Here is a 26,296-nt window from a genome sequence, read left to right as displayed (position 1 = left end):
GAGGATTTCTTGCGGGGCTGGTCATGTGGTGGTGAACTCCCACAGTTTTTGTTTGTCTGGAAAATACACTATTTCTCCCACATTTCTGAAGGATAGCCTGGCTGGCTGTTTTTTTCTTTTAGTATTTTGAATAAATCATTCCATTTTCTTCTGGTCTGTAGAGTTTCTGTTGAGAAGTCTACTGTTAGCCTGATAGGGGCTCCCTTATAGGTGACTGGACGCTTTTCTCTTGCTTCTTTTAAGATTCTTTGTCTTTGAGGTTTGCCAGTTTGACTGTAATGTGTATTGGAGAGGATCTTTTTGGATAGAGTCTATTTGGGGATCTTTGAGTCTCCTGGATCTGAATGTCCATTATCTCTCTCCTGGGAAGTTTTCTGTTATTATTTAATTGAATAGGTTTTCTACACCTTGTCCTTTCTCCTCCCCTTCTACAACACCCATGAATTGAATATTTGTGCACTAGAGAATGTCTGCTAGCTCTCTTAGATTTTTCTCCATTTTTAAAAAAATTATTTTTTCCAGGGCCGGCCCATGGCTCACTTGGGAGAGTGTGGTGCTGATAACACCAAGGCCATGGGTTCAGATCCCTATATAGGGATGGCCGGTTTGCTCACTTGGGAGAGCGTGGTGCTGACAACACGGAGTCAAGGGTTAAGATCCCCTTACCGGTCTGCCTGGGTTATTTCAAGAAGACTATCTTCAAGATCTGAAATTCTTTCTTCTGCTTGTTCTAGCCTGCTGCTTAAGCTGTTGGTTGTGTTTTTTATTTGGTTGAGTGAATTTTTCAGTTCTTTGAGTTCTGCTACATTCTTTTGTAAGGTGTTAATCTCTTTGTAAATTTCCTCCTTCACATCCTGGATTTTTCTCTCATTTCCTTATGTTGTCTGAGTCTTCTCATATCTCTTTTTCCTTAAGATTGTTCCTCAGAGTTCCTTTTCAGTCATTTCCAAGGTCTCCTGTGTATAGGGTCTGGTATTTGAGAATTACTGTATTCTTTTGGTGGTGTTATATTTTCTTGGGTTTTTGCATTTCTGGTATCTCTGTGTTGATGTCTGGTCATCTAGTAGAGCAGTTTCTTCTGTTACTCTGGAGTGGGCTTTGAGGAGAGAGACATCCTCTTCTTTTTCTGGTCTCCGCTGGTGACTCTCCTTGTGTCAGTGCAGTCAGTGCCTGGTAGGCCAGTTACACAGTGGCTGTGGCTACTGCTGTGGCATTGGGCTGTTTTTGAGGCAGCCGTGGCTGTGGGGTGGCTGTGGTGGGCCACCCATGTGGAAGTGGTGTTTTCATTGTGCTCTTTGCCTGCTTCTGGGTGGAGGGGGCGGCTGCCCTCGGCCTGTATGAGTTTGTTTTAGAATTAAAAGTTATTTATGCCCGTGGCCAAAAATTCAATCATTTCAGAAAAAGTATAATAGGAAAAGTTTGGTCTCCCCACTAACAGATGCCATATAACCGTTCTGTACCCTGCTTCTTTGTTGATAATGTATTTTGGTGCTCTTTTCGTAGCAGCACACTGAGACATTCCTCATCTTCTTTAATGGCATGTTATCTTCTTTAATAACATATTAAAGGAGGTAAAGAAGATAAGGAAGGTATTCTTGGTATTCCATTGTTTATAGATGGAAAATACCACACATGCAAACATACACACATTTCTTAATTAACCAAGACCTGTATTATTGGTTAAAAGTTGTCTTTAGATTTTTTTGTAATTTTATTATATTGGTTATTCAACTGATTTTTATTTCTTTAACTTTGATTAAGGTTGGGCATTTTTTCACATCTTTATTGGCCATTTATACATTTTTATCTGTGAACTACTTGTTAAGAGGTTTTTTAAATTACAGTAATAGTGATTCATTGAATGTCCTATTTTGTGCCAAGCACTGGGCTAAGTGTTCCAACATGCAAGCTCTTGTGAAATCCTTACAACTCTGAAATATAAGATTGTTATTTCCACATTACAGATGAGAGGACTGAGGACCAGAGAGGTTAAGTAAAGTTGCCCCAAATTGCTGGCTTATGAGTGGGCAGAACCAAGATTTAATCTCAGAAGTGTCTCATTCTATGCCCTGATATGATCATTTCCTCAGCAGACATTCTTTGCAAAAGCCTCTTTCAGAGCAGATTATAGACATATATAAGAATCAAGAAAAATGCAGTACATGTAAAAATGCTTTGCAAACTGTAAATGTGTTAATGTAAACGATACAAGGTCAAGAAAGGCTGGTATGGCTCTCCCAGCTTATATACTGAGTCTCAAGCTTTTGTAAAAGCACCAAACCAAATGAGAGTAGATATATCCTCTGAATTGTGCGACATGTAAAATATTGGATATTCTGAATATATCAAAAAGAAGATATTTGCTGTGCTAACTGGCAAATAGATGATAATGAAAATTTACACGGACTATGATCGTATTACTTGGTTGATACTACAAATGATTGTGATAACTGAAATAATATTATTGCTTTTGATATTTACTAACTTAGGAGAGGCTTTTTTTTAGCATAGAAACTCTACCAGTTGGATCACTAGGCTATTGGTTTGTTATGATCAGCAATATTCTTTAAGTTTTTCTGGTTTTTTTGTATTGTCTTTCCACCCCTCCGTCCCTCGTTTTGTAGGCTACAGCTGTTGATTCTGAATCCAACAACATTCGTCAGCTGGATGATTTTTTGGAAGATACTGCTCATGAGCTCTGGGCTGTGACTCATGCTAAGATCTTGGGGTCTGAAACCTTAGCCGCCTTGGAGGATAGTAAGGACAGCCCAAACCTGGGGATCATGATGCTCCGAATGGAAGAAATGGAAGTAAGATCTGGGGCTGTTAGTCTGGCTCACCGCTGGGGACTGGCCTTTGCCAAGTGCAGATCCTCCTCATGCCTCTGTCGCTTAATACATTAGAGTTACATAGTCCTGGTTTTCAATCCCAATTCTACTGCCAGCATGGTGTATGATCCTGTATAGTTACTTACTCTCTCTAATAAGTAAGGTGTTTTTAAGGATAAAATGAGGCATGGAGTATCGAGCACACTACCCAACATGTAACCCCGTAAGTGATCATTATTATTATCCCCCTGGTATCATTGGTATGTGATTCCCAAAACACTGAGACTGGGGCCTGGTTACACAAATAGGACCGTAGACTTTTTCTTCTCTCAGCTTTTAAGTACAAGCATACTTCAAAAAGTTTGTGGAAAATAGAGTTGAAAGAGAATACGAATTTTTCCATGAATTTTTGAAGACCCCGCGTACTATTCAATTGCCTCTTCTACCCTGCTAGAGTGTGATCCTGTCAAATCACAGATAATTTTAGATTTCTTAATTTCTATGATTCTACTTTTAGAATTCTTCTCTCATAAAATTCTAGACCTCAGACATCACCCAGCCCAACCCTGGATTGTTCAGAGCAAGAAATTGAGACATAATTTTTGTAGCCAAGGTCACAAAAAAATTCCTGGTAGAACTAGGATGAGAATTCAGGACTGCTGACTCCCAATTCAGCATTTTCTTTTCAATTGCACCATGATTAAATCTCACTTCTGCTTTGCTGCTAAATAGAAACATTATAGGGAAGATAATTTTTTTGTTGGTTCCTGAAAATTTAAAGAAATGCAGTTTCTCCCAGTCTTGCAACTGATTTTCCCTTCTTGGGGATAGCTGTCTAGACCTGAGCTGTGTAAAACAGTAGCCAGTAGCTGCATGTGCCTGTTGAAATGTAAATTAATTGAAATTAAACACACTGCAAGTGGTTAATAGTTAGTGGCTACTGTGTTGGACAGGGCACATATAGAACATTTTCATCATTGCAGCAAGTTCCAGTGGACAGTGCTGGTCTGGACTACAGTTATGTTAATTGCTTCATTTTATTTTAGACTTTACCTCATGAATTAATTACTCCCTGGCCTGGCAGATGCCCATTTCTGGCAATGTGTCTGTATCAATTATATCTGCTGTACTTTTACATCCTTGCTAGTTCTGGTTTGCAATGAAACTCATTTTTTCTCATAAATTAAACTTTTTTTTTTTTTTTTTTAAGAAATACCAGGAGACAGTTCGCCAAAGGTACAATAAAATTGAATATACCGATCCTCATTTTTGGATGCAGGAAGAAAAAAATGGTAAGTGTTTCCACCACTTTCCCCCCAACAATTTATTCTGAAAAGTTTAAAACATAGAAAAGTTGAAAAAATTGTACAGTGAACACTCATAGCCACCTTCTAGATTCTACAATTAACATTTTACTATAAGGCTTTTTCACATATCTATTTATTCCTCTATCCATCCATCAGTTCATAATATCTTTGCATTTCACATGCATCTTAGCTATACATTTCAAAGTAAGTTTCAGATATCAGTATACTTTACCCGTAAATATTCAGCATGTGTATCATCAGCTAGAGTTTAATATTTACTAATGGTTCTTTTTTTTTTTAGATAAAATTTACATATAATAAAATGCGCAGATGTTAACTGTGTCATTTGGGGGGTTTTGACAAATGGATACATGTTTGTTACCCAAACCCCGGTCAAGATATAGAACATATCATCACCTCGGAAAGTTCCCTCATGCTTCTTCCCAGTCAGTTCCCTACCACCAAGGCAACCACCATGCTTTTTCAGTTTGTTTTGACTATTCTAGAATTTCATATAAATGCAGTCCATACAGTATGTTTGTTCTCTTTTGTCTAGGCCTCTTTCATTCATGTAGTATTTTATAGATTTATCTGTGTTGCTTATTTCCTGTTGCTGCTATAACAAATTTAAGTTTGTAAGAAGTTTAAGCCACAAATTGAGTGGCTTAAAACACAAATTTATTCTCTTACAGTTCTAGAGGTCAGAAGTCTGAAGTGAGTCTTAAAGGCTGAGATCAAGCTGTTGGCAGGGCTAGTTTATTCTGCAGGCTCCATGGAAAAATCCGTTCCTTGCATCTTCCAGCTTCTAAGTGTTGGGCTATTGGTTAATGTACACAAAAAATGATTATATATTGTAATGATGGATAAGCTAATTATCCTGATTCGACTATCACATGTTGTACACAAGTGTTGATAGTCAATTCTGTACCCCACAATTATGTATAATCAATTAAGTTTCAATAAAAAAAAGAATCTGCTGTGAATAGATAGATTCATGTCTAGTCTTTTTTTTTTTTTTTTTAAAGATGACCGGTAAGGGGATCTCAACCCTTGACTTGGTGTTGTCAGCAACATGCTCAGCCAGTGAGCTAACCGGCCATCCCTATATAGGATCCGAAGCCATGGCCTTGGTGTTACCAGCACCACATTCTCCCGAGTGAGCCAGAGGCCGGCCCTGTCTAGTCTTTGTATGGACATAAGTCTTTGTATATCCATATCTCTTGGATAAACACCTAACAGTAGATTTGCCAGGTCTCAAGGTGTGTGTGTTTAACTCTACCAGAGCGGCTATACATTTCATACCTGTCAACATTTCCATCTGCATTGAGCTGCTGTTGCTTGACATCCTTGCCAACATTTGGTGGTGTCAGTTTTTTTAATTGTAAAACCATTCTGGTGGTGGTGTGGTGATATCTCATTGTGTTTTTAACTTAATTTCTTGATAAATAATGCTATTTAGAATCTTTTCAAGTGATCATTAGCCATTTGTATATCTTCCTTTGTGAAGTGTCCAAAATCTTTTGTCTATTTTTTTAAAAAAATTGGTTTGTCTTTTTGTTTTTGAGTTGTAGGAATTCTTTATGTATTCTGGGTACAAATTCTTTGTCAGATATATGTTTTTGTTTGTTTTTTAAAGTAGTTTTAAAGAGATATAATTTACATAACACAAAATTCACTCTTTTAAAGAGTACAATTCAGTAGTTTTTAGTATATTCACACAGTTATGCAGCCATCACTACTGTCTAACTGCCAAACATTTTCATCACCCCAAAAAGAAACCCCGTGTTTATTAGCAGTCACTTCTCCTTCTCCCTCCCCCTCCTCCTGGCAGCCACTGATCTACTCAGATAGATGTTTTACAAATATTTTTTTTCCTATCTGTGGCCCAAATATCTCTTTTCTCAAAGGTGTTTTATGAGCAGATATTTTAAATTTTGATGAAGTCTAACATCAATTTTTTCTTGTGTGGTTTTTGCTTTCTGTGATCTAAGAAACCTTTACCTACCTTCTAGTTGAGAAGAGATTCTCTTGTTTTCTTCTAGAAGCTTTATGGTTTTAGTTTTTAATGTTTATTTCTATGATCCATCTTGAATGAAACTTTGTGATTTAAAGTAGAGGTTGAGGCTCAATTTTTTTTTTTTTCCCCTAACGCATACCAATTTGTTCTAGCACCATTTGTTGAAAAGCCTTTTGCTTTTCTCCTCCACTTTTCAAAATTCATACATAAGCATTTTGGTTGTAATCGTTAGGCTACTTGTACAGTTTTGGCTGAAAAGTGTTGCTCAAATTCTATTTGACCCATGCTTATCAGTTACTGCCTTACTCAATGAAAGAAGGAGAATAAAATATGGTTAGACATTACCTCTAAAGGAATGTAAGCATGAGGGGTATAGAGCGTTTACAGCAGCAGCATATTTCACATGTAATTATTTTAAAATATGAGTTTGGTGTACTGTGTTAGAAAAAGTATTCTCCGTGTCAAATTTTGGTGGAAAGATGAGCCGTCTAAACGAAATACTTATTTGTTCCTTTTATGTGTTCTGTGTTTTCAAGCATTCAGTTTTTTGCTCATGTTCTCTCTTCCCCCAACCCTCATCCAGAATCCATTTTCCTCTTCAAGTACCAACTGAGCCGTTCTCCCAGGCGCAGCTCAGATGACCCTTCTGTACTTGTGTGCTGCTTTTCCTGGTATTCGTACACTGGAGCTTTGCTATCTTCCTCCCTTCTCTGCCCATGAACTCCCATAGCACTTTCTGGCACGTTCTACCATGTGTTAGAACTGTTTGTGAAGGTGTTTTATCTCTGTCAACTAAGCCACAGATTCTTTGAGGCCAGAGAGTTTGTCGTAGTCAGTTGTGTCCCCCACTGTGCCTAGCACAGGGTAGCACAGCAAGGGCCCTTTTAATCATTGTTTAGTTAGTCACTGGGCATTTTAGCATCTTTTTGTATGGAAGCAGAGGACAGAAAACATTGAAGGGCAATTTGTTTCACTGATGGCTTGGCCATTGGCCACAAAGTCAGGTTGCATCACGTAGAAGACAGCCTTTAAAAGGCTTAGTGTTCTCTTTTTTCAAGGATGATTTAAATTATTAGTCACTATCTATGACTCTGCAGTGTCTAGATATGGACTTAAAAAGAGCTTTTTAGAACACTAAGGACTGAAATGAATTTTTAGATACTTGTAATTCCAGAGTCATGAAATTATAATAAAAATCCTATGTTTTCAGTTGTTCTGATTGTTTTTCCAGTTGCATCACAAAACTAAATTTAAAGTGATCTTTGGATCGTGCAGTATCTAATCTATATCTCTTATCCTCTCTGTGAACAATTGAAAATTGATTGTACTCTCAGTAGTAGTTCTACAAAATCTGATTTATGCAGTATTTCTGACAGTAAGAAAACATAAGCATATAAATGTGACTTAGAGAGAAAGTTGCTTGACATATACAAGGGAATGTCACAAAATTCATGGAAAGATTTGTGTCATCTTTTCATTCTATTTTTCCATGAACTTTTTGAAGTACCCTTATAGGTGCTTCCATCTTAAGAGAAGGACAAATTTTCTTCCTATACTTGAAATACATTTAAAATTATAAATAGTCTGAAACTCATAACAGCTTTCGTCAAACTTACCAGTTAGTTAATAAATTAATGTTTTGACTATTGTCATGCAGATTTTTCTAGCAATGCCCAGAGACAAATTAAATCAGCTAATGAAGTGTTCAGGTGTGAGTGGCTTTTTTTCTCCTTCAGTAATGAAAGCACTTAAAGATTAAAAAACAAACCCAACTGCCTGAGACTCCTTGCTGTAGTGGCTGGGTCTCAGTGGACGTACATAGCCTGGGGCTTTGCATAGACCACTTGAAGAAGTCATTCTCAGAGCAAGCAGAGGCCTAGAAGGAGTTCATTATTTCTTAAAACCTATTTCTCATTGGTTTCTTTGTAACTTTTAAATTCACCTTTGCATTTAAAACAAGAATATTTTTCCCATCGCTTCTAGCTAAGCCCATTATGCCTAAGAAATATACATGTGACTTCCTCACGGGGTGGCCAGTAGGACAGCTCTAATATGGACATCAACTTTTCTTTATAAGCAGCCATTTTATACCTCTCCTTTTCTAGAACAAAAAATTCCAGCAGTAAGTGAAAGGCCTCTGCCTCCTCATCCAATCAGGATCACAAAGACAGCAGCTCGCAAGGATCCAGCCGTGACCATCATGTTAGAAAAGCCCTGCAATGGCAAGTAAGTGGCAGCAACACTGATTTTATTCTAGTTGATTGCCTTTGACATTGTGTTTTGGATTCCTTTAATTCCCACAAGACAGAAAAATATTCTTCTTTTGAGCAAGATCTTGCCAAACTCCAAGATGCACAGTAAAGTAGCGTGTTCGTGAGATGAGTGTTGAGTGTGTTGCATCTTAAAGAGCCTTTCAGTTATTCAGTAACATCTAGTTGGTTTTTACTGTTGAAATTATCATATTGGTACATGTGGGTTGTACTGATATTTACTGCAAGATTTGCTTTAAGAATTCCTTTGTCTGAGGGACAAAAATTCCTATTGTGTTGAGGGTTAGTCCAGCGAATGGTGATAGATGTTGCGTTTTGTTCACTATGAGACAGAGCAATGAAGGTGACCCTTTGGTTTTTAAGCCATCAAGGTAAATTAACAGTTTGTCCTTGCTTACAGATGATTTGGAATGCTTTTATCATTTTTATTTATTCTCAGTTCCCTGGATGAAAGTGTGGTAACTGAGGAGAGATTGGAGAAAAGAGAAGCTGTCCTTCCCTCCTTTGCAGGAGATTCTCAACAGAAAGAAGGCCGAGCTCCCCTCTTTGTCCCACCAGGTATGCGGCACAGCATTGGTGACTACTGCAGTCGTTTTGAGCAGTACCTCCGGATGATATCTCATGAGGCCATAGGCTCCTTCAACCCCTGGCTGATAGCTGAAAGGTCAGTAAAACGTTATGTGCCTCTGTTTAAGAACCAAGTGCCAAGTTTTAGACTTACAGAAAAGCCAGAGAAAGAATTAGCCAAAGGACTAGCCCGTCTCATTCCATGCTTTGGGAGCCTGCAGTTCCAGTGGTTGCTCTTGGGCTAGCAAACAGGCCTTCTCTGCTCACTGCTTTTTTTCACATATGGGAGACCATGAAACAGCATAGGTGATGCCACTGGAACGAATGCTCTGCACCGTCTCCTTCCTAGGCAGAGTGTCTTAGCTTGGGCTACCATAACAAAATTCCACAGACTTAAACAAAGGAATGTATTTCTCACAGTTCTGGAGTCTGGGAAGTCTGAGTTCAAGGTGCTGGCAGATTCAGTGTCTGGTGAAGGCCCTCTTCCTGGGGCTTGAAGACAGCTGCCTTCTTGCTGTGTCCTCACGTGGCAGAGTGTGAGCTCTGGTCTCTCCTCTTATAAGGACACTAATCCCATCAAGGGAGCTCTACCCTCATGGCTCATTTAAACCTAGTTATCTTCCAAAGGCCCCACTTCCAAATACCAGCACACTGGGGGTTAGGGCTTCAAGATATAGATTTTGGGGGGAAACAGACATTTGTCCCTTAACAGCAGAGGTATAATATTCAGAAATCAAGTCAGGACTGATTTCCTGTTGTCAACAAGAGTGATGTCCCATCAGAGACCACAAAATATTGCTGGGCAGCAAACAGTCATGATCATGAAATCTTCATGGTTGGGACAAGCTTGCCTTTACAAGCAGCAGGTCTCTAACTCTGCAACATTTTCTTTAACCCTCTCCTTGTTTGGGTTTGCCTCCCCTAGGAAAGGTAGTTTCATGGAGTCATAAAACAGGATCCTGTAGCTACTGAATATTTGAAAAATGCGTTGCCTTCTTTTATATACAAAATACTTATTTAAAAGATATGTATAAATCTATATTTTAATAGGGCTGAAATTTAAATTCCTCATCGGTTTCACTTCTTTACAAACATGCAAGATATTTTTTATCATTTAGCTAAGTAGTATACCATGATTACATTTCTTTCTTGAACAAGTTTTGAACATATTCCAGGAGTTAGTAAGTACCTCCTTTCTATTTGCTAATTCTTTTATGTATTTATTAACTTTCCCCACACACTAGCCAACAAGTTCTCAATATAATTTTCCTCATGATCAAAAATATCAGTTAATCTCTATTTCTTGACCCTACTCCTACTTTTTCTTCTGAGACCCTCTTTCCTCCTACTGCAGTCTGGGCCTCTACTCTCCAGAACTGCTGTATGGCTCTTGTCCTGCGACTTTCCTTCATAATCACCCTGAGTGTTGGGTTACCTCTCTCTCATATTAGATTTCTTATTTTCTAGTGCCCTTGTCTTCCTCTCTCTTGGTTTACTCTCTTATTTTAATGGAAAATATCCTTTTATGTGTATTGGAGGAAATTTCTTGAGACTTACAAGTTTGAAAGTGTCTGTTCTGCTTTCATACTTGATTGATGATTTGGCCGAGTTTAAAATTACTGGTTCATTTTTTCCAGAGAATATACCTTCCTTCTTCTGTGGCTGTAGAGAAGGGATAGTCACTTAGCTGCCAGGAGTAGGGGTGAAGATCTATCAGTCTGCTTGTCTGGCAAATTTTCAACCAGTTTCCTCATTTTCTACCACATAACTCACTCACCTTCATGACTCCAGTGCTCTTACTTCCTGAACCTTTCTGATGTCTTGTGGGACAAATCGGCTTGCTTTTCCACGACGTCCCCCTACAGGCTGGTAGGTTTCAGCTTCCTCTTTACTTCATCTATGCTGCTAAATCCATGTGCTTTGTATCTTCTGAAAATTTTGGACATTTCTCATCTACTTTTGTCTTTTTTTTTTCCTCCTGTTTTATTTATCTATTTCCTTTTATTTTAGTGGAATTTTGGAAGGGATCATAGATAATCACTTATGTTCAAGTGCTCAGGTTTGACCTGAAGTCCTGAAACTTCTTTTTAATATATAGAACCCTTCAAAGCACACATGACCTTTTCTGGTTGAGATGCATATTTTTCTTCACATGTGCTCTGAAGGGTTATCTGGGGGAAGAGAAAGGTAAACGCAGCCCGCCTCCATGTGTTAACGCACAGTCCCGTAGCATACTTACTCATCTTCTCTTAGCCTGTCTGCAGAGGTTAGGTTAACTGGCATGTTGGGAAATCCAAAAGCAGGCCAAGGATAGACTGTTCCTCGTATGTTCTTATCTTCCATTTTACTTGATAAAATGATACATTTTGTTCATAGTGTTTTGTAGGTGTAGGGAAAAGCTCTCTCAGCCTGTAAGTAATAATAGGTTAAAATGTAGAGGACAAAGTTTTTAAAATAGGCCTGGATTTTTACAGATGTTTTTCTCTGCTATTCTTTGACCCCAGTGACAGTGCATTTGAACATTCTAGCTGTTTTTTATTTCTCCTGTTTTTATTTCTTATTTAAATGTTCCAAAGATGTATTACCAGATCTTGAAAAAGTATCCAAAGACACTTGACTTCATCTAGTAATCTGTCGTGTAAGGGGAAAGCTAGGTGAGTTTTTTCCTTTCTTTAAATGTCTCTATTCCTCCTTCCACCTGAAGAACAGCACTATTCCAGTGATAAGAGTTAGCAGATGATATAAACTGGATGCACATGAAGAAGTGATTGTGAAAGGAAAGGCTTAAGCTAATAGTGCTTTTGATGAAAGCAAACTCTTAAGGATTCCTGGTTTGAAAGTAGATCTGGAGAGTTTTGGTTGCAGGGGACACATTGAGCATGTCTATTTATCTCTACTCACTGTATCCCTATCTCACTATATGTCACTAAAAGAATAAATAAAAGGCATGAAATCATGACAGCAAACAAATATCAATAAAAACTTGGAAGTCATAAAGCAATTAGACAAATGGCAAATGACTTAGCAGACCAGAGAAAACCAAGCACCTAATGGGGGTGAAGCCCAAAACTAAGTTTTCTATGCAGAAGAATGTTGGTAGAATTAGAAGCACCAGATGGTTGTGAAGGCATGAATATAGGTGAGCCAGAAAACAGGATACTTGATTGAAGTTCTCATTCTTGAAAATGAGCAGACAGCTGAGATGACCATACATTTGATGAAAACCATGAAAGATACATAGGCTTTTATAACAGACCAAAGAACTTTGAGGAAGCAGAGATAATGCATTAAGCAGAATAAAACATTAAAAACAAACAAACTAGAATTAATATTTTCAGAGAGCTAAGTGAAGCTCTTAAATCGTGAAATGAGGACAAGATACTATAGGAAAAAGACACTATGAAAAGAACTTTCAGAGAATAAAAAAAGTTCTTAGAAATTAAAAACATGATGGCTGAAATAAATTTGCCAGAAGGATTTAAAGAAAAAAAGACAAATCTTTCAGGCAGTAGAATAAAAAAACAAAGAGCTAGGTAATAGAGAAGAAAAGATATTTAAAAATTAGAGGCTTGATCTAGGAGACGTAACATCTGAATAGTGTGAGTTTCAGAATGTGAGAAGAGGAAAAAAGCATGAATGGGAAATTATCAAAGAAATACTATAAGAAAATTTCCCAGAAGGATGTTAGTCTTTAGATTGAAAGAATTCATCAGTTGTCCACTGAGTGAGTGAGTGCGTGAGTGAATGCTAAATAGAACAGAACACAGCATGGCACATCATTATGAAAAGGGAGTTTGAGCATCCCAGTGTAAAGAGAAGATGACAAAAGAATCCAGAGAGTAAAAGCTGGACACATTCAAATCATCAGAATTGAGAATGGCATATTGTTTTCAATAGCAACGCTGGAACACATTAGAGCACACTTCCAAAATTTGACCTAGAATTCTGTGCTCAGCTAAATTACCAGTTAAAGTAAGGATAGAATAAAAACACTGTTAGGTATTCAAAGTATCCAAAAATGTAGTTCGCATGCACTGTTTCTCAGTAAGCTACTGGATGACATATGCCACCAATGCAAGGAGGACTTGGGATTTAGGAAACTTAGACGCCAACATGGAACTTCCAGGAAAAAAGCAAAAGCCATTTCCAGGAGAAGAATTTTTCAGTGAGCATAGAAAGCAACTAGTTCAGATTGGAGTAGAGGGACAGAGGACTCCAGGAGGGATGTAGGAGGAAGGATGCCTCCGGGAGGGATGCTTTTTCCCTGAAGTGAAAGGCAGAGTGAGGAAGGTTAAAAAAAGAAGAAAATGGATACATTATCTGATGTGTTGGAATGTACTGGGAGCATCTTTATATTTCTCTCACAGTGACAGGAATATAGAAACTGAAGCAAATATAAAAACGAGGTAATCATTTCTGTTTCTAGTAATGATGTACTTGGTAATTTGGACCACCTCTCCCACTGAGGATAACTGTTAATAGAAAAACTATATTAAAAATAAAACCTATATGGGCCGGCCCCATGGCTTACTCGGGAGAGTGTGGTGCTGGTAGCACCAGGGCTGCGGGTTCTGATCCTATATGGGGACGGCTGGTGCACTCACTGGCTGAGTGTGGTGCAGACGACACTGTACCAAGGGTTGTGATACCCTTACCAGTTAAAAAAAAAAAAAAAACTACTATATGCTTGAAGTCATCAAGAGGTTAACGAGGTAATGATTAATAACTGGGCCAGGATCCTGGAGAAGACAGGGACCCAGGGAGGGTAGTCCATTTTTTGGCACTGGATAGTCAATTGTTGGGAGTGGCAAGTGGCACTTGTGACAGCCTTTTCAGATCAGAGGGCACAGGTTGAAATCCAGGGGTTACCAAGGTCAGGGAATTGCCCTGGTAAATTTTTCTCACTTTTGATTGGGACCCTGACAGTTTACACTCTAGAAGTACGGTGACCTGGATGTAAATAGGGCTTATCAGGGCCTCCACCGAGCTCCAAATTAACTCAGTTCCTGAGGTTGGATTGAGGTGATTCTAGATTGTTATTGTCCCCCTGGCACCAGTCATAAGCAAAAGTAAATTTTCTCTGGAGGAAAATAATATTATCTTAGGACTCAACTTATTTCTACAATTTTCAAACACAATGTCTGGTATATGGTGAAAAATAGCCAGGCAACAGAGAAAAAACACAATAATAAGAATAGTCCCACAGCAGTTTCAAATATTAGAACTATTTCATAGACATTAAAATAACTGCCTAGTGTGTTCATAGAAATAAAATGCACAGCTTAGAAGTTTGGCAGAGAACTGGGAACTAAACAACATCCAAATGTACATTCTAGAATGAAAAATACAATTTCTAAAATGAGGAATTCATTGGGCTGAATAGCAAATTAGACACAACAGAAGAGAAAATTAGAGACTTGGAACATGGATCAGAAGAAAAAGTCCAGAGTGATGCTTGGAGACACACAAAATAGATGAAAAGTAAAGAAGAGAGGGTAAGGGACATAGAGGATAAAGTAAGAAGGTCTAATATGTATATGGTTGGAGTCTCAGAAGGAGAGGAGGGAGAGAAAATGAGTTAGAAACAACATCCAAAGAAATGATGTCTGTCACTTTCCCAAAGCAACAAAAGATATCAAGTCAGAGATTCAGAAAGCTCTAAAAACCTCAAGCAAGAAAAATAAAAGGATATTCAAACTTAGCAATATTATAGTACTGTTGAAAAAGAGAAAAAATCTTAAAATCAGCTGGAGGAAGAAAAACAAAAAAGAAACTAAAATAGTAGAAAGAGGAAGACCTGGCAGATCTTTCAAAATTACAAAATAAAAGAACTACCAATCTGGAGTTCTAAGCCCAGTGAACTATATATCAAAAAGGAAGGTGAGAGGAGAGGTTCCGGGCAAATAAAGCTGAGAAAATTTAATACCAATAGACCTTCACTATAGGACGTATAAAAAGGGTATTTTTCAGGCAGAAAGAAAGCGGTCACAGATGGAAGGTCAAAAATATAGGAAGGCATGAATTTAAAAAAAAAAAAAGTAAATATAAAGGTAAATGAATTGTAAAAAACTTGTTTTCTGCTGATGTCTTATGGGGGTATGTGTCTAAGCATACATGTTTAAAGTATGCTGTAACAATAGCATATAAGATATGTCAGGAAGGGGATAAATGTAGCTCACAGTCTAAGGTTCTTGCATTGTCTGTGAAAAGGGTAAGAATATCAATTAACTTTAGATGTTAAGTCAAGGATGTTTGTAATCTATGGTGGCCACTAAAGGAATAATAAAAGCATATATAGCATTCAAGTTAAAGAAGAAAAAATGTATTTAAAAATTACAAAATTTAGAAGGCAAGAAAAAAGAGAGAACAAACAGACAAATAGAAATACTTAGTATTAAGTAGTATAAACTCAAATATATCAGAATAACGTTAAATGAAGAAGGACATTACATGCCAAATTAAAAGACAAAAGATTGTCAGATTAGCAAAAACAAAACCAAACAACTGGGGTGCAATTGGGATAGGAAGGATACGAGATGGGGACTGACTCTTAATCTGCATTTGCCTTTTTTACATAATTCTGACTTTTGGAACCATGCTCATGTTTCCTACACATCCCCCCTGATCAATAGGATGGAGAATACCCTAAATTAGAATACGTACAGAAACAGGAACCTAACTGTATTTCAGATAAATAGCATAATCATACTAAAGGGGACTGAGACAGATAAGAACTAGCCTAAGTGACTGTTGAACACGGTATTTTGACTCTATATCTTCTGGCTGAAGACAAAAAGAACTGCAAAGCACATGCTGAATTCTGGTTAGTAGGTTTCTTTTACACAGTGACATGGGTCAACAATTCTAAAACTACTTTCTGTGTATTTTAGGATTGATCAAATAAGTACATTGTGAGTAATGGGAGTGAGGTTACTGAATGAATCCTCTGTTGAATTGGAATTAGAGGTATTTCTTATGAAAGTACGGTTTTTGATAGATATAGCAATAGATATAGGGGTGTGTATGTGTTTCTTAGTTTGTCTGCTAAGAGGACCCAGAAACCGAGGTACCAATAGCAGTGAGCACACCTGGCATCCAGATCTCGGTTTCTAAATGCTGTTCTCCATGAAGAGGTACTAGGGCTCTTTGGAGAAAGGGCTGATTCCAAGACTGGTGCTGTAAGATGAACCTGGAACATCATATTGTGCCAGAAAGGAAGTGCTCAAAGAATGATGGGGACACATCAAGAGGACACTGGAGCCAGCTTGAAGGGGCTCCTGCTGGCCAAATCTAGGACTTTTTCAAGCATCAAAATAAATAATAATAGTAACAGACTACAAACTGTTGAATAAAGCAAGAATCTATAAAACCAAACTGATAATGAATGAATGAATGATTGAATGAATGAATATATAAATAAATAAGGGAGATGGGAAAGCTGTCTCTCTCGCTGTCTCCCCACCCCCTTTTTTTTTTTTTGCATGTAGAATGTCAACTAGTAGATGGAGAAGGAATGATGGAATTAGAAAATCAGTGTTTGGCAACCCTGTAATAATTGATTCAGGCAAGTTCAGTGAGAAACAGGATATTAACATAATCTCAAATAACACGTATTATTAATTACAAAGAGAATATAGTAACTTTCCAAGTGAGAAACCTGGCAGACATCACTGTAACCAGGTAACCAAAATGGGACAAATAGATGTCATGATGTACTGAGGGGACACAGTGTCCCTTCTGTGGCATTTGTTTCAAAAATGTATAGCTTGAGTCTAATGAGGAAACATCAGACAAACCCAAATTGAGGGACATTCTACCAAAAAAAAAAAGGCCTTTATTCTTCAAAAAATGTTGAAGTCATGAAAGACTGAAGAACTATTTCAGATTAAAGTAGACTAAAGATACATGACAACTAAATGCAACATGTGATCCTGGATTGAATCCTGGACTGGACTGGAAAAAGTTTTCTTTTAAATGACATTATTTGGGTGGTTGGCAAGATTTGAATAAGGTCTGTAGATAAGATTAGGTAACAGTTTTGTATCAGTGTTAATTTTATGGTTGTACCGTGGTTATCTAAGAGAATGTCCTTGTTTCTAGGAAATACACACGCTGAAGCAGTTGAGGGATGTCAAGTCTGCGACTTACTCTCAATCAGTTAAGAAAAAAAGGTGTGTGTGTAGAGAGAGAGGAACAGAGATTTGGAGTATCAACCCACCCCACAGAGCAGGCACTCACCCTTTCCTCTGTCAGGCATTTAGGCAGCTGTCAAAGGTGGATCTGAACTGGGGCTGGGTTGCAGCTTGTTAGTTTCTGGTCACCTCCAGTTTCAAACATCTCTAGGGTGAGGTGCATTCTGTGTGTTACAGGCTCGTCCCTCTAGCAGGACTTTGGGAATCTAAGCACCACCATCTTAATATATAGGAATCAAGGCCTCTTGCTGTGTTTTTCTCTTCAGAAGTGTCTTGGCTATTCTTGGCCTTTTAACTATCATTTAAGTGTTAGAATTGACTTGAGTTCCCCAGCTGAGAAGAAGAATGGCTCCCATGTTTGGCTGTACATACCTTTAGCTGTGTCGTTTGTATTCTAGCTTTTCTGAAGAGCTGATAGATGACGCTCTGGGGGACGTGGCTGCTGAACTCCAGGATGTGTGTGAAGATTATGCAGAAGCTGTGTTCACCTCAGAATTCTTAGAGGCTGCTACGTAAAGGCTCTCCAAGGCCGCTCGTGTCACACTGGAGAAGGGACGGCGCCGCCCTTTGTTTTAGCCCACAGGAAATCTTTATCCTCAGCTGTCCATCCAGGCCCAGAAGGTGCTGCCCAATGAAGGAAGGAAGAAGTGCCAGTGGGGTCATCCTCACTTTGCATTTTCTCAGAGCAGTGGTTCTGGAAGTTTATGATGGGATATGTTACGTTTCTCGGTGCCCTGGAAATGTGAATTGATTATGACAATATAATATTTTCGGAATGTATAATTTTCCTATTGAAATATTATTATGTTCTTTCCTCTAGCTCACTTTGGTGATCAAAATGTTTTGAAAGGTAATAGATAAGTATATTTCACAGAGATTCAAGTTGCTTTTGAACTCTGGGAGGCATCGATGCCAACACAAGTGTTGTTACTCTCTGGTCCCATCACCTGACCCAGGTTTCCCATCTGTGGCAGTTTCCTGTCAGGATGCCTGTCCCTGCTAGGTTATAGACTCAGGCAGAGCACAGTTTGGTTATGCTGCCAAACCTCTGCTCTACTGCAGCTTAGTAAAAAGAGGAACCCCCCAGTTGTCAACACACTATAATAAACACACATTTCTTTAATGTTCAATTCCCAGGTGATTTTTCACATTTTTGGTTCCTCAGAGTCTTTTATTGCTGTGTGTTGACACATTCCATTATAAAAAACTTTCTCTGATTTCAGAGGAAGTTTGAGGACATCAGGAGAGGACCAGGCATTCTCCTGAGCCTGGTTAAAGGTACAGAGCTCACTCTCTCTCTGATGGGGTCAGGAGTTTCTACATTTCCATACCACAAAGGAGCCCTGTGTGGGAGCAGAGAACAGATCTGGATGGCTTCCCCAGAGACAGGGAGAAATTGAATAGCTTGGTCCTTGAACATCTTATAAGTCATGTTTTGCCAAGAGAGCAGTCTCTGTGTTTTCAGAAACTCTGAATTCAGAAAAAGAAAAGAGATGTGCATAAAAATAAAACTACAGCCTGGCAAAAGTTTCCTTCAGTTTTTTGCCTGAGGCTTGGTGGAAGAAATGTGAAGAGACAATGACATGAGACGTGTCCTAGGGAATAATGTGAGTCTTTTTATAACGTGTGTGGTCTTGTCATCTGGGATTTTTCTCCAAAGTACAAGTATTTCAGGTGATAATTTAAATTGCTAGATCACACTTATTTGTGCAAAATTGTGTGAAAGTTTTTTTAATGTTAATGTTTTCCTGCTTAATTTTATATAACTTCAGAATTTAAAGAGCTTCAAGGGAAATTACAGGTCTTTAATCTGAGGAGTTAAATATGTACACTTGAATTGACAGGAGCACCTGTTGTTGATAGTGTAATTTGTGTGGCAGTTTTTACTGTGCTGATTTTTTAAAATAAACTCAATATTTTAAAGTATGTACATGTCTATTTGAAGTAATTTACATCTTTTTTTTCCTTATGCGAAGTGAAATATGATTTACAGAAACCACTGAGAGCACATGTATATTTGATTTGAGCCTAGCGGATTATTTGCCACCCCTCGAAACCCCCCTGAAAAAAAAGTAAAATGATAATAAAAACCAACATGTACTGAGCACATACTAGAGCATTGCTCTAAGTGTTTTCCATGTACTAACCTATTTAATTCTCATATCATCTGTGTGAAATGGGTACTATTATTATTCACATTTTATAGATGGATAAAATGAGACACAGGAGGAGATAATTTGATCAAACACATCTGTATTTCCTGGTGCTGTGGTCATGGATTCACTTATCCCCATAAAGATGATTGTAGCAATTTTGAGAGTTCACTTGAGTGCATTTTCCTGCCTCTCCTTGTCCCTCTCAGCATGTCCTCTGGAGCAGTCCCTTTCCTGCCGCAGCTTGTCCACTGAAGGATCAAGTCCAGATGTGCCTTGTTTCAGGATCTTTCCAGTCTCCCCTGCCCCTCCCACCAGGTGCATTTCCCCCTCTCTGACTCATGTGGGTGAGTCTTAGGCCTGCCTGCCTGTCCTGGTGTCTACTCTGTAGCTCTCGCCCATGGTGAACCTCTGCAGCCAAAGCATTCTCCAAAGACACAAAAATAAATTACAAGAAATAAAAACCTTTGTATGAAAATGGAAGTTGAATCCTTAGGATATAGATTTTCCCGTTTATAGCCTTGTAGCTATCCCAGATCTCTAGGATATTTGTTCTTTGTGAGCAAGGGCCGATCACGTATGAGTCACTGTCAAATTCCCTTCAGTTTTCTCATGACCTGTTCACATATTTTCAGAACCAGAGACAAGCATGAGTTTAGTGCTTTTGAGTTACGTAGGTGTCCCCAGTTTACAGAGATGCTGAAGTTCATAAGCGTGTTTTTAGCACTTCCCACTCTGATCTCTCCAGCTTCACAGCTCTGGTCATGTTGGGTTTTTACCTGTTTACATACTTGCCTCTAGTCTGTTCAGCTCCTTGAGGGCAGAGACTGCCTAGCATGTAGCTGGTGCTCAGTAGATTCTTTTAATAAAGAGAGAAGGAAGGCACGCTTTTGGGGGGATCGATTTTGTACAGCAGGGGGTCTATCGTGTCTAAGTATAGTCCACGGAAATCTATGTTGACCTTTTGTGACCCTGAAATAGAATGCCATCTATGAGAAGTATAGATCCTATCTCTGAGGTGCTGCTGCCATTGGAATTACAACTCGGATGGCAAGAGAGGGCTTCTCTCCTCTTAGAGCAGGGGGTGCATCTCTCAGCCTCGCACTGCTGCTGGAGCTTAGCATGCTTTGGTCAGGGTGCTCCTGCGGATTGGGCTTGGGGTGGGCCCCAGGCCTGGAGAAGAGGGCAGAGAGAAGTGAATGGGGGACCACCGAAATGATGCCCTCCCTCTTCCTCTTTGTACCTGTTACAGTGTGGGCATTGTGGCCCCTTCTCCTCTGCCTGTTGGTGCCAGGGGGCAGGAAGTGGTGGGGGTTGGAGGGGAGATGGTCTCTCTTTGCTCCCTCCCTTGGCTCACAGTCGCTGCTTTCTTGAAGGCAGGGAGAGTGTGTGTAGGGGGCGTGGGTGCGCTGGAGGCAGTGTTGGGGGGGGGGTGTCAGCTGCCACCCTGTGTGCCAGTGGGTCTGAAAGGCAGGAGTAAGGGCCTAAGCCAAGCCCCAGGGCCAACAGCGGGGAAGGGATCCCAGTCAGGAAGTCTCTGTGTTTTCTGTGAGCTGTGTAGGTGTCCTAAACTCTCGTAGGTTCCTGAGAGGAGCTCTGTGCTTTAGCAACTTGAGCCAGTGATGAGAATTCCTTACAACACCTGTCAGTCAGGGGTGTCCATGCCACCATGGGCGCATTATCACCACAAAAGCACCTTTGGAAGGGCTAGCCTAAGAGAACTCCTGGTTCCTTGGACTCTTGAAAAGCAGCAGAAAGGAAGCAGCAGAAAGGCGGTGACCTGTGTCTTTATAAGACTTGGCCTTCTGTTTGGCTCTGTTGGGTCAAGAGCAGAAATCTCCGATCCGTTCACACTGGCGTGTGTATTAGCTGGCTCAGCCCAGTAATGAGGGCCTGTGTTGGAAGGGCTTCTTATCAGCCTTAGGAAACCCTGATTGGGACCCTGGGTGGGCCTGCAGGCCCAAGTGAACCCAGTCAATACTGTCCCTCAATGCTGGTCCCACCCTGACCTAGATCGCAGCTCTGCTGGCCAGACTTGACTGGCTTCTGTGCTCAGGCCCCCCTCACTAGCTTTAGGGCCCCCGTGCACAGTCTTCACAGGGCCTGAAATGTGGCTTCTGACCCTCCGCCAGGAGCAGTGAGGCTGCTGCCAAATCTCCCTGAGGCTGCACCGCCCTCCTCGGGTGACCCGCCTAAGCTGCTGCTCTCCCTGGAGTCCCTCGCTGCTCCTGTGCTCCACCTGCCGGTAGACTCACTGACTTTTCTTGAACCCAAACTGCTGCCTTTCACCATTGTTCCTGGCTGACTTTCCATCTATCCATCCAACTGGACTTTCTCCCGTGGCCTGCAGGCAGGTGGTCCATCCATTCCCACCACTGAGTCCACCCCTGCCCAGCCCCCCAGTGCCCCAGCGGGTGTGTCCAGATAGGCTCTGCCATGTCCTGCTGCCATGGAATAATTAAGACACCTCCACCTTTCCCCTTCACTGAGCCCTGGCTCTCCATGGGTCTGCTATGGAGGCTGCTCCCTTCCTGTTTCCTTCTGTGATGCATGAGAGGGTATTAGTATCTCCTTGCTTCCATTGTGTCTTCCTGACCACTACTGCACCCTCGTCACAGGGTGGCTACCCCCTTGGGAAGGCCAGGCCCTTCCCATGTGTGTTCTCCTCCCTGGTGGTACCAGTCATGCCCCCATGATACACACTGTGGGTCTTATAGTTTTTATCCCTCCCTCTACCCATTCCAATAAATCTTTGTGGAGAACCCTAAAAAGTCTTTCCCAGTAGTTCCTGGAGCATCCTTATGCCAAAGAGCTGTTTAGCTCCTCCGTCTCAGCAACCCAACTACAAGCCGGCTGCTGGCAGATCATAAATGCAAGACACCGCCTGCTCCGAGTCCTCATCTCCGAGCCCTGGCAGCCTTCGCTCCCCCAGGCATGCTGGCCTTTGCTTGCACTGCCGCCTCCACCCAGCCCCCTGTGCGCTCTCCTTTTCCGGATCTCTCACTACCCTGTGTGCTCTGTGCCCTCCTCCGCCCCTCTCTGCCTCTCCACCTCCCACCCTGGACATAGTCATGCATTTCCCTTATGCTCTGCTTAGCTCCCGAGGATCTTCCGCCCACGCGTCTTCCTCTGTCTTCACTGTCGGTCCTGGTGAGGTCAGCCTAAGACCTCCCACTCATGGGCTGCCGAGCCTGCAGAAGGTCGCCATATCTATTCTGAGAAGCTCACTGCACATTCCTGCCACCCGCAGAGTGGGGCCTGCAGCACTCCGAGTCCATCTCTATCCTTGCCTGGCACCTTGTGTGACAGTGGGAGAATTCCAGGGAACCTCCCAGCTCTGAAACGCTGTGATCAAGAGAGGCAGGAGCATTCCGATCCCAGATGTGTGGGCTCTGCCATCTACCCTGCAGCTCCACAGTTTCCTAAGCCTGAGCTGAATTTGACCTAGGAAGCCCCCCGCAGACACTGATTCCTCGTGAGCGTGTGGGAAGCAGGCAGTCCAGGGAGCCTTGGAGATCGACTGGCCACAAGAACATGGGCAGCCACCGTCCTTCACGGGCCTAAAGACTCCCGGGAGACAGTCCCATCTCCAGGGCCAGGCTCCGTAAGAGAGCTGACTTTTCTTAACCCTAATTGTCAACACACTGCTTTTGGAGAGTTATCTAGAGACCAAGAGAAACTATATGAATACTTTGGATTTAGCAGCATCTCACATCCACCCAGCCCTTTATGATTCACAGAATGCCTTTAAATATATTCTCTTCTCTCATTAAGTCGCTATAGCCTCCCCTGCTTTGTGTACCAGCAGTAATTCAGCTGGTCAAGAATTCGAGCCATATGTTAAAATCCTGTGGCTTCTGTGCCTCAGTTTCCTAATCTGTGAAATGGGGATAGAAATAGTACCCACCCAGCGTTATTGTAAGAATTAGAGGAAATTTCCATGAAGACACTTAGAATAGTGTCTTACTGGCAGATAGTAAGCACTCAAGAATTGATAACTATTAGGTTTATCACTAATAGTGAGAACCTGATAGTAGGAGACCTTGGGCTTGTTCTCACAGGCTTAGTTCTTTTTTTGTTTGGTTTTTTTCTTTGCTTCCATGTTTTTATTTTATTTTTTATTGTAACATAGTTGATTGTACATACCCATGGGGTACAGAGTTGAACATCCATACTCATGTGCAATATGTGATGCTCAAATCAGAATAATTATTATATTCAATAATATACACTGTCATTGCTATTCGTGGCCCTTGACCCATTCCTCCCTCCCCCCTCTCTTCCCACTTCTAGTAACCTCAGTTCTCCTTTTGAAAGTTCGATGTATTATAGTGAACGTTGTATCTTTCTTCTTTCTTTTATTCATATGTTTACTGTTTTAGCTCCCACTTGTGAGTGGGAACGTGCAGTGTTTCTCCTGTGCCCCAGGCTTCGCTCTGGAGTGCTTTCCTCGCCCTCTTCTCCACCCTATTGTCTCTGCTGACTCCTGTGTCTCGCCCTGCCTTGCCTTCAAGCTGGACACTTGGCGGCGCTTCTCCCAGCCTCGCCTGTGGCTGCCCTGAGTAACCCACTGGCTCCCCACTCCAGTTGGTCTGCTTGGGCTGCCTCTGAAAGACGTGCTTGCTCCGGGGCTTCCGGTGCCACCAGAGCTTCCTAAACTGACCCACATGCTTATGGGGTAGACACAGTGTTAGCCCCACTTTACAGGCATGCTCAGGGTCAGGCAGACACAGTGACAGAACCAGAGATCAGTTTGAATCTTTTAGTGTCCTCTCCATTCTGTCACATGGTTGTGTCTTTCTCACAAGCAGGCGATTCTTAGATGGCCTAGAAAATCTTAGCAGATGTCAAATGTAAGTGCAATCTCAATTTTTTTAAAAGTCAGCAAATATTTACTATGGTCCTGCTCTTTGCCAGACACTGTGCTTAGTTCTGGGCATACAAAAATGACTTGGACGTGTTTCCTACTTTCCTGGCACAGCCCAGCACAGAAACCAGGTCAGAGCAGAGCTGCTGTCTCAGTTTCCATCCATTCCATCATAATCTGCTTCCCACATCCCTTACACTCCCGCTAGGGCTGGGGCCTGCTGGGAGCCCCACCCACAGAGTCACGGTAGTGACTGTGTATAAGGAGCTTTACTTACCTGATCTCATTTGATTCTCACATTAACACTGAAATAGAGATTATTAACCCATTTTATGGATGAAACTGAAGCCAAGTGAGGTAGAGATTTTTCAACTAGAAAGTGGTTGTCATCAGGTCTGACTACAAATATGCTCTTCCCAGCAGCAGTGCTGCTGCTTGGGCCTGGCACCCAGCCTGCGCTGGCCAGGCCCCTCTTCCCAGAACCTCCTGCAGGGGCCCGGGGCTCCTCTCTAAAGGTACAAACGCTGCTCTGCTGTCACACCTATGGCCTGGGCCTCCTGTGCCAGGCAGCATGTGCTGAATTGGATAGCCCCCCCCCCCCCAGCCAGAGATTTACTTAACTAGGCTTGTGTGTGCACTGAGCACCATTGTGCAGATGGCCCTTCTGTCCCCACCCAGGCCAGCCTCAGGGGTGAAGCCAATGTCCCTAGCTCTCCAGTCTGGTTTCCTCCTCGGCCTCGCAGAGGTGTCATTCTCAGGCAGCCTCTCCCAACGTGGTGGCAAAATGGGCACAAGCAGCCTCAGCCTGACAGTTTTCCCATTTACCAACCACGACTGAAAGAAACCCCTCATTCCCATGGAGGCCAGAAAATGCCCCTGGCTTAGTGCTCCGTTGGCTCTTGATTGGCCCAACTTGGGTAACAAGCCCATCTCCCGTCCAGTCCCTATGCTCTGATTGGTCAGATTGGAATTACATGTTCACCCTTTGAAAAGGGGATGGGTCAGCATTATTTCAACTGTGTGGACTGAACGAGGCGGGCAGATTCCTGTAGGAAAACCACCAAGTCCCAAAGCAGAAGGAACTGAGGCTGCACAGAGAAAAACTGCCAATGCACAGACAAAAAGGCACCTCTCTTAAGACTAAGTAATAAGGCATTTTAATTTGCACTAACATTCATTTAAGGTTCAGTGCATGTTATGGAAATGCTGAGATAGTTCAGGCACAGGCCCTCGTATGGCAGGACGAAAACGAAAGGGAAGTGGAAGGAAAGCAGCACACCGTGGTTGCCCGTGTTTGCCCGTTGCAGGGAGTGATTCGTTTCTACCGAGTGAGGGCTGCGGGCTGTGCTTTCAGCAGTCTTCATGGAGGAGGTGGCATTTGAATTAGATCCTGAAAGATAGTTGGGACTCTAATAGTTGAAGAAAGGAGGGAAGGACCCCCGGGCAGAGGAAACAGCACGGACAAACCCTGAAGTCTTGGAAGGGGGGAGCTTAGGTGTGAATATGGTGTGAATAGACAATATAGGCTCTAGAGGGGCTTAGCTGGAGTTGAGTCCCACGCTGTCATCGCAGTCCCAAGGCAGATGGAAAGGAGAGCACCATGTACCCAATGAGGCTGAAGTGTTTGAGGCAGGGAAGAGTGGCCTCAGCAGCTCATGTCTTCTGCTGGCAAAGAAATTTCTCCAGCTGTGAGAAGATGCCTTGGAACGTGGATGAGCAGCTCCCCCCATCCTGTCCTCCCTCCCTTCCCTTGAAAGCATGATTTGCCCCAGATTGCCCTTGCTCGAGCTTTCTAATCTTTATTCTGTTTCTAAATGGGGGAGTCTACTGGGAGCCCCAGGCCCTTGCCAAGAGCTCCATCTGCATTGAATCAATCCCTCCTCTGAAATCCAATCCGTCATAAATTCTAGCCTCACAATCAACTTGCAGAGAGGTCTGCAGGCATGGGATTTTTAAAATAGTGAATGAGAAACAGAATCGCTGCCCAAACTATTGAATCGGGAACAATGGGAGTCTGAGGGAGGTGCGTGCAGGAGGGGCAGCTACTGAAGGCCGGGCAGCTGCGACAGGGGACTGTGGAGCCCCACTGTGCCCG

At 41.6% G+C, this 26,296-nt stretch overlaps 1 protein-coding gene across 3 annotated transcripts in view; it reads left to right on the top strand.

Moving 5' to 3' along the window:
• KIAA0753 (KIAA0753 ortholog) overlaps nt 1-19,066 on the top strand; it is a 70,889-nt gene extending 51,823 nt beyond the window's left edge. For 2 of the 3 annotated variants that reach the window (XM_063111325.1, XM_063111324.1), the window contains 5 exons: nt 2,625-2,810; nt 4,039-4,120; nt 8,258-8,378; nt 8,862-9,086; nt 17,580-19,066. In XM_063111325.1, the coding sequence (XP_062967395.1) occupies nt 2,625-2,810; nt 4,039-4,120; nt 8,258-8,378; nt 8,862-9,086; nt 17,580-17,697 (732 nt within the window). In that variant the 3' untranslated portion in view covers nt 17,698-19,066. The remainder of the gene's footprint in view (nt 1-2,624; nt 2,811-4,038; nt 4,121-8,257; nt 8,379-8,861; nt 9,087-17,579) is intronic. The other variant, XM_063111326.1, reaches the window with a different exon arrangement.
• The last annotated feature ends 7,230 nt before the right edge of the window (nt 19,067-26,296 follow it).

The sequence above is a fragment of the Cynocephalus volans genome, chromosome 10 (genome assembly GCF_027409185.1).
Source record: "Cynocephalus volans isolate mCynVol1 chromosome 10, mCynVol1.pri, whole genome shotgun sequence".
Taxonomy (NCBI): Eukaryota; Metazoa; Chordata; class Mammalia; order Dermoptera; family Cynocephalidae; genus Cynocephalus; species Cynocephalus volans.
This window is presented reverse-complemented; position numbering and strand designations above follow the sequence as displayed.